General features: G+C 32.7%; 1 protein-coding gene across 1 annotated transcript in view; it reads right to left on the bottom strand.

Annotated features, from left to right (window-relative positions):
• Window positions 1–13708, bottom strand: part of LOC124535505 (protein sprint) — a 113639-nt gene that overhangs the window by 12446 nt on the left and 87485 nt on the right. The window contains exons 4-13 of the mRNA XM_047111710.1: window positions 4596–4796; window positions 4161–4345; window positions 3588–3817; window positions 3148–3374; window positions 2678–3058; window positions 1957–2511; window positions 1433–1631; window positions 914–1299; window positions 697–832; window positions 236–391 (exon numbers count right to left, since the gene is read on the bottom strand). Coding sequence (XP_046967666.1) covers window positions 236–391; window positions 697–832; window positions 914–1299; window positions 1433–1631; window positions 1957–2511; window positions 2678–3058; window positions 3148–3374; window positions 3588–3817; window positions 4161–4345; window positions 4596–4796 — 2656 coding nt within the window. The remainder of the gene's footprint in view (window positions 1–235; window positions 392–696; window positions 833–913; window positions 1300–1432; window positions 1632–1956; window positions 2512–2677; window positions 3059–3147; window positions 3375–3587; window positions 3818–4160; window positions 4346–4595; window positions 4797–13708) is intronic.

Genomic DNA, 13708 nt, shown 5'->3' with positions numbered 1-13708 from the left:
ATACACTAACAGTAGTGTTTGCGTACACACTTGTGCACTGTAATTAATGAACTGCGCAGTTTACTCGTCTTGGATAAGACTGATCGCCATAGTCGAAATTCGGTTGGGACAACACGGATAAACCAAAAGAAGTTTCATACATACACAAAAAATTATAAAGAAATAATTCATTATTGAGTAAATTTAAACATCAGGCGCATTATATAACCAAGGGTAAATATTATAACAGACTTACTGATGAATTGCCAACTGGAGTCAACGGCCCAAGTGTGTTCGTTCCTGCCGCTGGGCGGCTTGGCAGCCACACGTGGCGGCTCAACCGCCTTCATCTTGGGTTTGCTCCTTAATGACACTAGATTATCCACTGACGTTGAAGTGTTCGGGGAAGACGCTGAAAACAACAAAATAGGTAAATAATATTTAGATATAAAAGCTATGTCAAGTAGCGACTATTATTTCAAAAATTTCTGTCCGGATTCATTTTATCAATGATAAACGTATATTGCTCACTATAAAATTCAAAATTTCATAGTGATATGATAGATGAGCCACCCAAAGGTAAGTGGTCACCACAACCCATAGACATTGTCCGCCACTCTTTCAGAACAAAACACAACATTCTAAGTGGCTGTGTTGCTGTGTAAAAAAGAATATACAATCTAAGTTAAATATTATTCTAAAAAATAGGATATTTACGTGAAAGTTCTTCGATACTATGCATATCTCGAAGAGGATAATAAGGATGATTCTGAGATGGCGGCTCTGAATATCTCTGCGAGAGGTTCACAGCAGATCTTAATAACTTTCGTCGTTGTACGGGGAGTAGAGCGGCCTGGAAACAATAATATTTAACAATTACACTTATGAATCAATGAATTTCAGTTTGTAAAAAAGTTGATGAATATTTACTTACTTCTTTAATTGCATCTACAGGATCAGCATAGAAAGGGCTGCCTGCGTGCTCTTTCTCAGAGTCATCACGTTTGATATAATCGTCTTCTATCTTAACAGTTTCCATACTCTCTATGTTATGATTTTCTCTTATTTTCAAAGTAGCTTCAATCTCTTCAGTCAATTTCTTGTTCATGTTCATAACAATATTAAGCTTGTCAGGCCGCTTTGCTATAACGTCACCTTTACTGTTTGTAGTTGCTATAATCTCGTTGGAACCGTTAAAGCTTTTCTTGAGAGAATTGTCCGAGAGATTTCGTTTTTCATTTAGACTTTCTGCTGAATTGAGTAGAATCATGTTTTCTTTTTCTACAATTGACTGAGTGCTTTTTGCTGCGTTCAGTTTTGCTGAAAATCGAAGAAGTGCATTCAAATATACCATTAAGTGCAATTTATATTCAGTATTTACTTTTCTAGATAAGACATTACAATTGATTATTTATTTCAAACAAAGACACTTTTATATAATATTTTTACTCACGCAGTGTATCCGGTAGTAGATCAGGTCTCTTACTTTTCATAATACCACTATTTACATTATTATTATCATTTTCAGACTTAAGTGGTTTGAATGTTGAGCAATTATTACTTTCTGGTCCCCATATATCTTCATAATCGCTTACTTTATCCATCAAAGAACTTCTGTAATATACCCCTGGTGATTCAAGGATGTCTGATTCCTAAAATAATACGTGTAAACATATACTATTCTGTTGTATGGATTCTTATTAAAAAGTGATCTTATTTTTGATTATAATTTCCTTTGATTATTATTTTATAGATTTCGAAACGACGTTTCGTTATTTTATTATTTTACAATGATTGTGTTTATATGTGCCATGCTGTTAACATGTATGTATGATTTGCAGTTTGACTATATGCGATATTTTATGTATATATGTAACATAATACGCATGCTTGTGGCTTTTAATAATGCAACGATAAATGGCAATTTATACAGCAAATTGGAGCGCCAATATACAAGAAATTAACCGATAACCCTACCTGATAATGTCTGGACTCCTTGCGCATGGAGTGCTTACTCCTCCTCGATCGACCAGAAGGCGTAGAACTTGTAGTATTAGTATTGGGAGTTAATACTTTTTCTCTATCTTTACCGGTCATAGGTGACGTTATAGAATTGTTGGAAGATGGAGAGAAAACATTTTTATTCGATATAGGTGAGCTTCGGGAAACAGGAGAAAAAACTTCACTTTTATTAGTCTGACTTATTGGTGAAAATATACCACTTTTTGATGAAATAGTATCGTTAGATACTGGCGAATTGATTTGACTTGTCGGAGAGAAAATGCCACTGGTGACAGAATTGGTCCCATTTGGAGATACTAATTGATTTGAAGGGAAAGGAGCACTTGATTTTGTTAAAGTATTCGCTATGGGATCGACCGATTCAGAGGTATTCGTCTGAGACTGGGATTCAAGCGGAGATCCAGCTTCGGTGTTATTTTGTTCAATGATCTGCCTTTTAAAGCTGCCGTGTAAACTAGCTGACATTGTACTTATACATTCTCCTTCTGGTGTCAGACGGTGCATCATATTCTATATAAGAACAGTAATAATTTTAGTGATAATTTTTACAACATATTTATGGATTAGAAACAAAAACATTGAGCAAATAGGCTATAATATATTTACAACAAAAAAAAATATATAACCATGCAAATCTTTGTACGCAAGCCATGCTGTATTATTAAAAACTTCTCACCTGCAGTTCTCCATTAGAGTCAGTTAAGCTTTTGGCTCCGTCCATGATGCTGAACATAGCATCAGAACTATTATTATTTAGGCTATTAGACGCAAGCGTTAGTTGCAACCGGTCACTTTGAATGCTCTCGTTAATTTGATGATTGTGTATTTGTGTATTATTAACACTGAAAGTTACTGTTGTCGTGACAATTATATTCCCACTCGTGGCTTTGTTAATTGGACTAAAAGCTTCTGATTTAGGGGACAAGGATATCTTTGGAAAAGGTGGTTTCGCCCATCGGGGAGGAGGTGGCGGCGGAGTCATTTTAACGTTATTGGAATGAGTCGGGGAATGTGGCGCGTTTGTAGTAGGAAATGTGTGAGGATGAGTTATATGCGCCTGAAAATATTTATCGAACTTGTTAATACTCATTTTTTTTAATATAATAAATAAAGCAGTTAAATTTTGTATAATGTTAAAATACTTACAGTACTGGATATTAGATTTAAAGTATTTGGTGGGGTCGGTCGAGGTGCTCTGACAAATGTCCCAGTTGGTTTAGCTGGTGGTGATGGGGCAGTTCTACCTTTAAACGTACTCAGGCTCTGGCTTTGACTCGGTGGGGAGCCCGAAGTGTCTACGGGTGACATTTTTAAAACTACATTCTGGTCCTTATCTGGGCTTAAAATTTGTTCTCGAGAATTTGCCACTGTACCTTAAAACATAAGAATATTTTCATTGAAACATTTACAGATATGATTTATATGACTTCTTGACATGATGTTATAATTATAATGAATCAACTATACCCTCGTAAAACCAAACGGTTTTACGTTGACAGGTTTACATTTAATTATATAAATTTTAAACAAATAATGCAGAGAAGAATTAAATATAACAAGATGCTAATATTCTAGAATGTACTTACTTGCATTAAAACTGCTAAGACTAGATCCAGTATCTGATGGTGTGACAGCCATAGGGATTGCTCCATTGGCCACCTGACTGGGTGAGAGTAGGTTATTCGGGTTATTTTTTGGGTTAGCCATTGGATAGCCCCAGAACTCTTGCCCTAACAAAGCAAGAGAGCTTAACTGGTGACGACTCTTTGCTTCTCGGAGCGGCCTTGGCAACTGAAGTTGCACTGGTAACTCATCGCTGCAATCATTGTACAATATCACAATATTATGTTCTTATTTAAATTAAAACTAGGTAGAGCTACATAAATTAAATATTTTTACCAAACTATATTTTAATATTATAAATGCGAAAGTAACTCTGTCTGTCTGTATGTGTGTCGCTCTTTCACGAACAAACCAATGAACCGAATTTGATGAAATTTTTATGTGAAGGTCATAAGCTAGGTTTTTTACCTAATACATGACAACCGACCCCATAAAATGAGCGAATCTGCGGGGGATAAGTATTCAATATAATGATAATGAAAAAAAAATTAAATAGAGTTTTATTCATGTCTTTATAAAATATTTAAATAGCTCACCAGCATTGCGAGTAATGTGCGATCAGTTCAGGTATGTTGTCGAAGCGATTGTGTGAAGTTTCGAGACCGATGCGGCCGCTCGATGCTTGTATCAGATAGTGCTCTATATACGGCCCTTTATCTGCGGGCAGCCGGACGCTGATCGCCATCGTGTCAGGCTGACTTGATTGGCGAACTACAAAGTTCTGAAAAATAATTTCAATATCTCATATTAGAAAATGTGACCTAGACCCTTAGTTAGATAACTCATTGAGTATAGATTGGGTTACATTTTAAATTACTGCTTTAAATACTTTTTAAAAATCGTTAATTGTAATAATAAGATAAGAGAAAAGCCAATTCGTTTGACTTAACGGTATAAGTTCGCTGATAATTCCATATTCTGAGATGTTTAAAAGGAAGCGATAGTCTCTATAAATTTTTATATGCACTTACTCCTTCTTCTTTTCCTTGTAAAAGATGGAAGGCACCAGCACGCTGAATGCCTGGAAGAAACCAAACCGGGTGTGTTCTGATTAGCCTCTCCAGCAAACCGATGTCGCATGGTGGCTGCTCTTCTGACTCTGATCCTGAAGATCCTACTGAAGAACAATCTCCTTTGGCCCCCTCCCCGTCTGATGATAAACTCTCTCGGCTCTAAAAATAAGAAAAACATTTCATTAAAATAATGTCAAAACGAACCAATAAAAAATAATATAAGCAAAGTTTATATTTATTGTGAAATAGTATGTATTTATGCAAGATCATTCAATGATGCAACAGTAATAAATAGTTAATTGATCTTGAAAAAAAAATAAGCAAATTAGTACTATTACAAAAATATGATAGATTTAAAGGACTAGGTCAAATATTTGTAAGAATAACTAATGAGTAATTGCATGTACCAATTTCTGGACGTCTTATACGGATGCACATGACAGTTGCGTTCGGAAACATGAGTCATCCGATGCGATATAGAAAATTGGCTATATTAAACATTACATGTTTATTAAACATTAAAAAACTATTTAATTAATATAATTATTTTTTCATTCACTGAACTCATTTTGAAACGAAACTATCAAAAATCGTTAAGGTAATTACGCATTCGTTTGAATAACTGCCATCGAATTAATGCCAAAACGTAGTAGCTAACAAAAATAAAAGATAACTTCTGTCTGGAACATTTTTGTACTAAAGACTGGCTTTGTACATATTAAACCAAGTCCTCGCTTCGTGACGACGCATCCAAATATGTAATAATATCATCCGCACACTAGCAAAGCCTACACAAGCGCAGCAAAAGAATAATCCTTTATTCTTGTGTCTCATTAGTACCAGAGTGCACAACGAAACATTACGCTAATTGCTTTTGTAGCTTTTATGAAGCCAACTCATAAGAGGTTCTGTATCGCCTAATGCAATGCACATTTGAAATATAGTACTATGGTATTATCCGTTCAAGCTATTGTAGATCCTCTCTCTAGTTCATATGGCGCAAATTGCTTGCTCATGTTTTGTTCTTGGTGTATGTGTGGAGATTAATGTTCTATGTGATGATTTATATGTGCATTATTATGATCTATGTGTAATTTATGATTTTTAATTAAACTAATTTTCTAATAAGAAAATAATGAATTACTTATTCAAATGGCGATTGGCGGTTATAATTTATTGCTAACAGTATGTTAATAATACGAGATCTGAATAATTAGGAGAAAACTTATTATTTTTATTTAATTTATTTATCCAATAATTATGAATAGATATTGATATAGCACATTTAAAACTTATAGTTTTGTTTATGTGGAAATATAATTAGTAATAAACAAAGAGTAAGATAAGATATCCCAAATAATACTTCGGGCAAAACGCCAAATTCCCGGCGCTAGATAGTGTCGTAAGCCGGGAATTAGGTTCTACTTCGCAGACTTCCTACATTTTCTTTTGATTGCTACAGTTATATATGGTACCACAGACCAGGATTTAACTTATCCACTTAAATTGAAACTATATTTATGGAACTATACGTTTCGAAAATATGTTTTGAACAAAATCATCGTTATAACACATAAAATGGAATTTTTGCCACGTAGCTTTACTTTTAGAAACATTAGTTTCTTACTTTCAATTTTAAAGCAAAAGTAAATTAATTATTACTAAGAATCTTCATCCTTATTTTACCTACATTTACGAAATGGCCTCAACGTGAATTAAAGTACATTCGGTATGCGAAATGTAAAGACGTCTGGGAATGAACGAGTAACTAATTAATTAAGCTAGACATCAAAGTTTCTAAGTTTGTATATAGGTTACTTTCATGATTAAGTAATTGCTGCAAGATAATTTGATTCCATTTATAAATTTAATCATGAAAACGATATACATGGATATCTTCGAGAAATTTTATTCGCCAAAAGTATTACAATTTTCTTTATACCACACTACAAACGATGGAAGCAATTTCATATATTACAGCATATTCTCATATATTGTATAGTTTATCCCTATGTTACATTTGTACGTTTTGAGTGTTTGTTGCTATATAACAAACATATTATGTAACTCGTAATACATTTCTAGAGCGACAATACAAAATTTAATCAGTTTAAAGCACATATATGGTAGTTATTGATATAGACACTTATAAAATTACATTATCTCGTTCGTATCTAAAAGCTAGGTTATAAGGCTTCAGACCTCATGGTGTTTTTTTTTTGTTATGTTACTAAAATCTTAGTAGCAGGATTTGTTCAGTGGTTTGGAAGTTTTGTGTGTTTAGTATCTCTACCTCGAAAACTACAGTGGTCACCATCACCCATAGACAATGACGCTGTAAGAAAAATATTAACTATTCCTTACATCGTCAATGTGCCACCAATCTTGGGAACTAAGATGTTATGTGTCTTGTGTAAGTACACTGTAGTCACTCACCCTTGAAACCGAAACACAACAATACTGAGTAATGTTACTTGGCGGTTGAATAACTGGTACCTATCCAGACGGGCTTGCACAAAGCACTATCACCAAGTAAATATAGAATAATAATACATGTATGCGAAGACATTTGTGTACTATCTCATCTCATTGAATAGAAAATGGTCATCGTGGTCAGTTCAACGAAAATTATCAAGAGGATATCATTAATCATCATTACTATTATCACGCAATTAAAAAACTTCATAATTAAAACAAACTCGCAATTCATCGTGCGAACTGTCACGGCATCTAATTGAGACAAAGCCGCCTGCACAACATTGCATATTAAATGGTGTTGTTTGAAATTTAAATCGCAAACATTTGTAACAATTAGTGGCTAAGTAGAGAACGCAATGTAATGTGCCCTAATAAAATGACTTTATTAAGCAGATGACGAATTTTGTTATTAGTATAATCGAATCATGTTTTTGGTGGAAATTTAATAAGTAGTATACGTAAAATAATAATTTGTTTAATCAAACTTTAATATGTAAGTTTATACATATTTATTAATGTATACGTAGGTACGTATAAGACTTCCACCAAGCCGCATTGGAACAGCGTGGTTGAATACGTTCCAAACCATCGCCTCAAAGGGCGAGGATGCATTAGCCCAGCAGTGGGAAATTTACAGGTTGTTGTTGTTTGTTATTGTATGTATAAAACATGTGTTAAAAAATATATAACAATAGTATGAAAAATAGCGTAACAACCAGTAACACTACTGCTGGGAACTTTCAGAGTCAAAATGAATGAAAGAAGAGCGTAGTGCTATAATCTCAATACATCTCACAGGATCTAATTTAATTTAATATAAATGTACTTTACATTAAATTGCTATAAGGTTAAAGAGTTCGTTGACTCAAATAGTCGTAATATTTTCTTCTTATTATTTATAAAACTTCGTAGTTAAAAGAAAGTGAGTACAAAACTATAACTCGTTCTGCCTAGTTGGAACACGTCGAGATACCTTTTCACCGCAGGTTCAACGATTTATATATAGCTCTTTAAAGCTTAAGTTTTATTTAAATATTTTCAGGTTTATTTTAGGCTCAGACAGTGATGGTTAAGGTCTATAGAATGTAAACTTGCGGTTCAGTGGAAATAAGGTTCTGGGTACAAAACAATAAGGCTCATAATTGATTAAAAGGTGGAATCAGACATCAGCTCAAGCGAAATAAAACTGGTTGCTTAAAAATGCTAGCGGCTGCTAGTAACTTTTTCCACGAAATTGTAATAGTGGAAAAAGTTTGTTAACGAAAAAAATAATTAATAAAGTTAAAACTGAATTACTGGAGTGATTACGGGAAAGGTTTTTTTTTATAATGGCAGTTAAATATAGACATTTATTTTTTTATACTTAATGGCATGCTCGTTGTGATTTATTTAAATTGTATATTAACATTTAGAAAAAGAAATGTCCAGTAAAGTCAGAACATTATTCTCATTTTTATCTCTAATATCAACCTTGGTGGCGTTATTAACAAAAAATATTGTATATAAAATTGTAAAAAAGTTCCAAACACTCCAAGTCATAATTATGTTTTCATAAAATGTTTAATTATCACTATGATCGAACCTCTGAGCCTGATTTAGCATAAGAGGATATTTGACGTGTATATTTTACCTTGAGATATGTACATATCCTTTTTTACGAACCATCGATTAACAAAAGGCAGATCAAAACATTGATCACAGCGACTTCAAAGAGTGAAATAACGTTTAAGCTCTTACAAAAGAGAAAAATAAAAACATTATTGCAGTTTATAGTACGGAACTGTAAAACGTTTAATATTAAATTCACGAGCTATTATGAACGGTGTAAAGGCCTCCCGTAATGAGAGGATTTGGAGCGAAACACGAACCTACTTCAGCAGATACGTATGTATATGAACACTGCAGCCGGTTTTAATATTCGGTAACGATGTTTGCTTTCAAGAATTTATTAAAAATATATTTTTAAAAGATGAGTATAAATATAATTATCTATACATATAAAAAAATTGGAGTGTCTGTTTGTAATATTGAGAAAACCACTTTTTATAAAGCGAATACGTATGTATTAACGGTACATAAACCAAAATGGCATTTTTTACAATTTTGTCATTCTGTTTGTTTCTGCTAATCGTAAATGTTCCAAAGATCGGCCGAAACCGATTTTAACGGGACTTTCAATGGCAGAAAGCTGATATAGTAAGGACTAAGTAACTCAGGCTACAACAATTTTTTTTTTGTTTAATTTAAACGCGCTCGAAGTTCTGGCCCTCTCAAAAGAAGAAGACACATTAGACTGGCAATAAAACATTTAAAATTCAGGAATGAAGTCATAATAAAAGACACATTTATTTAAAAACAAATTGAGAGAAAAGCAATCTTGCTTTTTAAACACCCGAAAACAACCGGATCTAGAGGGACGCATAAAGAACACGTATAAAATTATATTTATATAAATTATTATTATTTTAATATAAAATATTATTTACTTATTAATATTAATTTTCAAATTGATTATTTGATTATATATAACAGTTAGTTAGTTAAACAGTTTCAGTTGTATAAAAAATGAGTTAGCAAAGTTTAAACTAAGCGGTAAACCCGATACCGACCACAGACTGCAAAATAAATAAAAATCGTATCAGCCGGTGTTATAGGTCTGTAAATTAATGGTCTGTGGCAAATAAACGATACAGTTCCGACATCTGCACACGGTGAACTGCAGGTTGAATATCAAATTTTAAATATACATACAGTTATATTATTTACTTTGCAAAACGGATGTCAGAAGGCGAAAGCACAAAGATTATTTTTAATAAACCGTATTTTTTTAATAATAATTTTGAAATTCGTATTTAATGAACGTACGTGTTTTGTTTCTTAGGTGTATGTTGTTATAATATAGCAATTAAATTATTATTATTTTTTAATAAGGTAGCAACAACTTACTGGTGTTCTGTGTTCAAATTCAATTGATTTCACGACTATAACTCCATATAATTAAACAACTATTATAAAAAAATATAGAAACAACACAACAAGGTACTAATTGGTATTATTTAATTGGCAACAACCAAAAATTAATATGCAACAATTTGCGGTATTTAAATGCCAGTGTTACAAGCCGAAATCGCGACAATCTGGCGGGAAAATTAATTTTGCAATCGGTAACAATAATGGCTTTCGCGATAGCGCCATGAATCATACAACAATGGTCTCGGCACCCGCAGCGGAGAGGTGCTAACAAAGGTAGCTCGTCCAGGGTTATATTGCAGCTTCTCCAGTGTGAACACAGATTTATTAGGAAAGTTGGATATCAATTAGTTTTTGTATAGCGCTAAATGATGGTGTAATATTCGAGTCGCATTCATTTTGTTGAATTGTAGATCCCTTTTGTTACAAAGGCGTATAATTTTGTAGGTTTTTTTTTTGTTGATATATCGTTATAGAAATATATCATATATTCCAACGGCAAAAAAAATATACGGATGAGTTTTTTCCTAAACAAATATATATTTCTAGCAGTGACAGAGATTAAAACGAAACATACTACGCCTTTTAACACATAAAATACCTGTAACAATTTTATGAAATAAGTATACGTATACTACAAGTAAAAGAATTAAGTAAAGGATATTTTAATTTTTGTATGAGAAACTTTTAATTTTGAAAGTTTATGTATAAGATCGTTATCGATAATTTGACCTTGAAATGATATCGCGGTTTCGTTTCAAAAATAAAAATAGGTTTCATATGAGCTTGAAGATCATCTGTGTAAGTTTATTTGTAAGTATACAAATGCGCTACATTTAAAGGGCCGTTTAAACGATTTTATATTAACAGAGCTATTTCTAAACTCTGAAATCCACTTTCAAGCTTGTCCCCAATCTCTTAAGGATCAGCTGTCTTGGAACACGAAAAATCATAAAATGTTCATCCTAACATAACAGTTCACTTTTACTCGACTTTTGGAGTGCGAAGTGGTCACACGTGCTCCTACATTGTAAATGGTTATGTCGCTTAAGGAGTGAACGTATAGCACCTGCTACCGAACTTTTAGAATGGGGTACTTTTAATTAGGTTAATAGATACCGTTACTGTCCGTTGGAACGCTGAGAAACTTTGCCAACGATATTGAATAAGAATTTCTATGACATGACTCATATTCGATAACCTACTTGTGTTTTCTATAAATAAACCGATACAAATCATTTTACATACATTTTTATGTTCTCGTAATATTAATTCATAGTGAATACAATTTATCTATACATATAATAAAGTTGGAGTGTCTGTTTGTAATATTAAAATAGCCCTTTTTTACTCAATGTATATGTATGACACGGTACATATACTAAAATAACATTTTTGTTATGATCAATTTTTGTATATCTGTTTTTTCCAGCTAATCTCTGGAACGGCTGGACCGATTTTGACAGGACTTTCACTGGCAGATAACTGATATAATAAGGAGTAACTTGGGCTACAATATTTTTTTTTGTCAAAATTAAACGCGTACCAGGTCGCGAGCACAGCTAGTTTTATAATAACAAAAATTGATTTCAAATATCAAACAGTAGTTTTGATTAATATGTTTAAGCCTAGCGTAAAATATTTTAATGAACAGACCTCTTATAAATCCGTATTCGATGTCATACAAAAAAAAAATTGACGATAGCCGAGAATTTTAAAATAAATCCGACTAGCGATATTTATTGGAACGTGCTGAGGAAATTGTCGAAGCGACCAACTTTTAACGAGCTGGAATCGAACACAGACGTCGTCGGGTACAAAAAAATATCCGACCGAACAGGATGCAAAACGCAGCGGGTCCGAGAAAAAGAGTTATAACTTCACAAACAAACTTACAGCGACCCTTTAGTTTTCTTCAAGTTCAATCAAAGAGAGCAAACAGCGTTTGTGGTCCAGGCGGGGATGCAGGGAGGTGGCGTTTGTGGGGGAAATGCAGCGGCAGATGACTCACACGGGGTGGTTAAAATCAATAAGTCGCCTCGCTGTGCGTATATGGAAATGTCAACTTTATGAGCAAACTTACATTAATTGACTCATTTTTATAAGTTTATTGACTTCACTGATATAAACGTAGATACATGATTACGTATTATATTATTAATAAAAGTTAAATACTAAACATATTATTAAAAATGTTATTATATTAAAATTGTAATTTTTAATATTTTTTATGCATTTAGAGTAAGTGTAACTTTTATGGATGTTTGGAATCTGGAGTGATAATTAAATATCAGTTAACGTTATATTATTCATTAATTAATTGAAATGTTTTTATAAAAAACATAAAGTTTTCAATTCATTTTCGAATAATTGCATTAAATAAAAATAAAGTAAAATATATTATTTATTGCATTAAATAATAATAAAGGCTTTGATTAGCTGTCAGTAAAAATCATGAAAGATGTTTAAGTGAAATAAACCTGATCCTATACATCTAATGAATTGGATTCGATAAAGAAAGTGCTAAATTTGATTACAACATTTTATTAATTGTACAAATTAGTTAATTGATATTATATACGCATGGTGCACAAACGGAAAGTGATTGTAATGTTCTGAAAACAGATCATTAGCCGCGAGTGAACTGCATAGTAACGTCTTAATCAATGACTAAGTCAAAATGCTTGAATGAATAAGGTAGTGCGAAAGCCGTACCGAATTCACTAGCGGGCACTTAAGCTGTGACTCATATATATTATAGAATGGTTTTGTATTCGTATATATTTAAACTAGTAGTCGCATGCGGCTTCGCTCGTGTTTTAGGGTTTTGGTTGTCATGTGTCAGGAAAAAGTAGCCTATGTCCTTTATCGGTGTTCAAGTTTGCTTCATACCAAATATTATCTAATTCGGTTCAGCGGTTTGGTCGTGAAAGAGCGACAGACAGACAGAAAGAGTTACATTCACATTTATAATATTAATATAGATACTTTCAAATTTCGTGTAATATATTCATATCATCACAAGTCAACAAATCATTGTATAAATTAATAAATCGACATTATTCTTCAGATTTCATGAGGAATAACTAAAAATTAATTTTAATAATTGCTAAATTATTTTCCGGTTCTACATTCTGAATCAGCGGGAGGTTTACATTGATATATAGTTTAATGATCGCTTTAAGAGTAGTTTTAGTAGCTTAATATAATAATTTAATTTGATTTTGATTCATAAAAAATACTTGTAATGTTATATCTTCGATATAACTTATTGGATTTATGTATTATGAAAAGTCTGACGTGAATAGTTCGACAAGCCTCAAGCTAGAATCAAACTTTTACATTGTTGGGCGGCCTAAGTACTATTTGCTTTTAAAAATAAATAATAAAAACAAACACCTTTGTGGTAGGGCTTTGTGCTAGCCCGTCTGGGTAGGTACCAACTACTCATCTCAGTTAATATTAGATTTTAAATTAACATGGTATGGTATGGTGATTCTCGAGACTCGTGAACAAGACATTCGTAGACAATGTCGAAATATCGAGCTCCACCGAACAAAAATTAAAAACATGGTAAATATCCCGAAATTAATAACTTTAATAATGATTGCGGGTTCAAACCC

This window comes from Vanessa cardui, chromosome 15 (assembly GCF_905220365.1).
Source record: "Vanessa cardui chromosome 15, ilVanCard2.1, whole genome shotgun sequence".
Classification (NCBI taxonomy): domain Eukaryota; kingdom Metazoa; phylum Arthropoda; class Insecta; order Lepidoptera; family Nymphalidae; genus Vanessa; species Vanessa cardui.
Note: the sequence above shows the minus strand (reverse complement) of the source record. Positions and strands in the feature narration are given on the sequence as shown.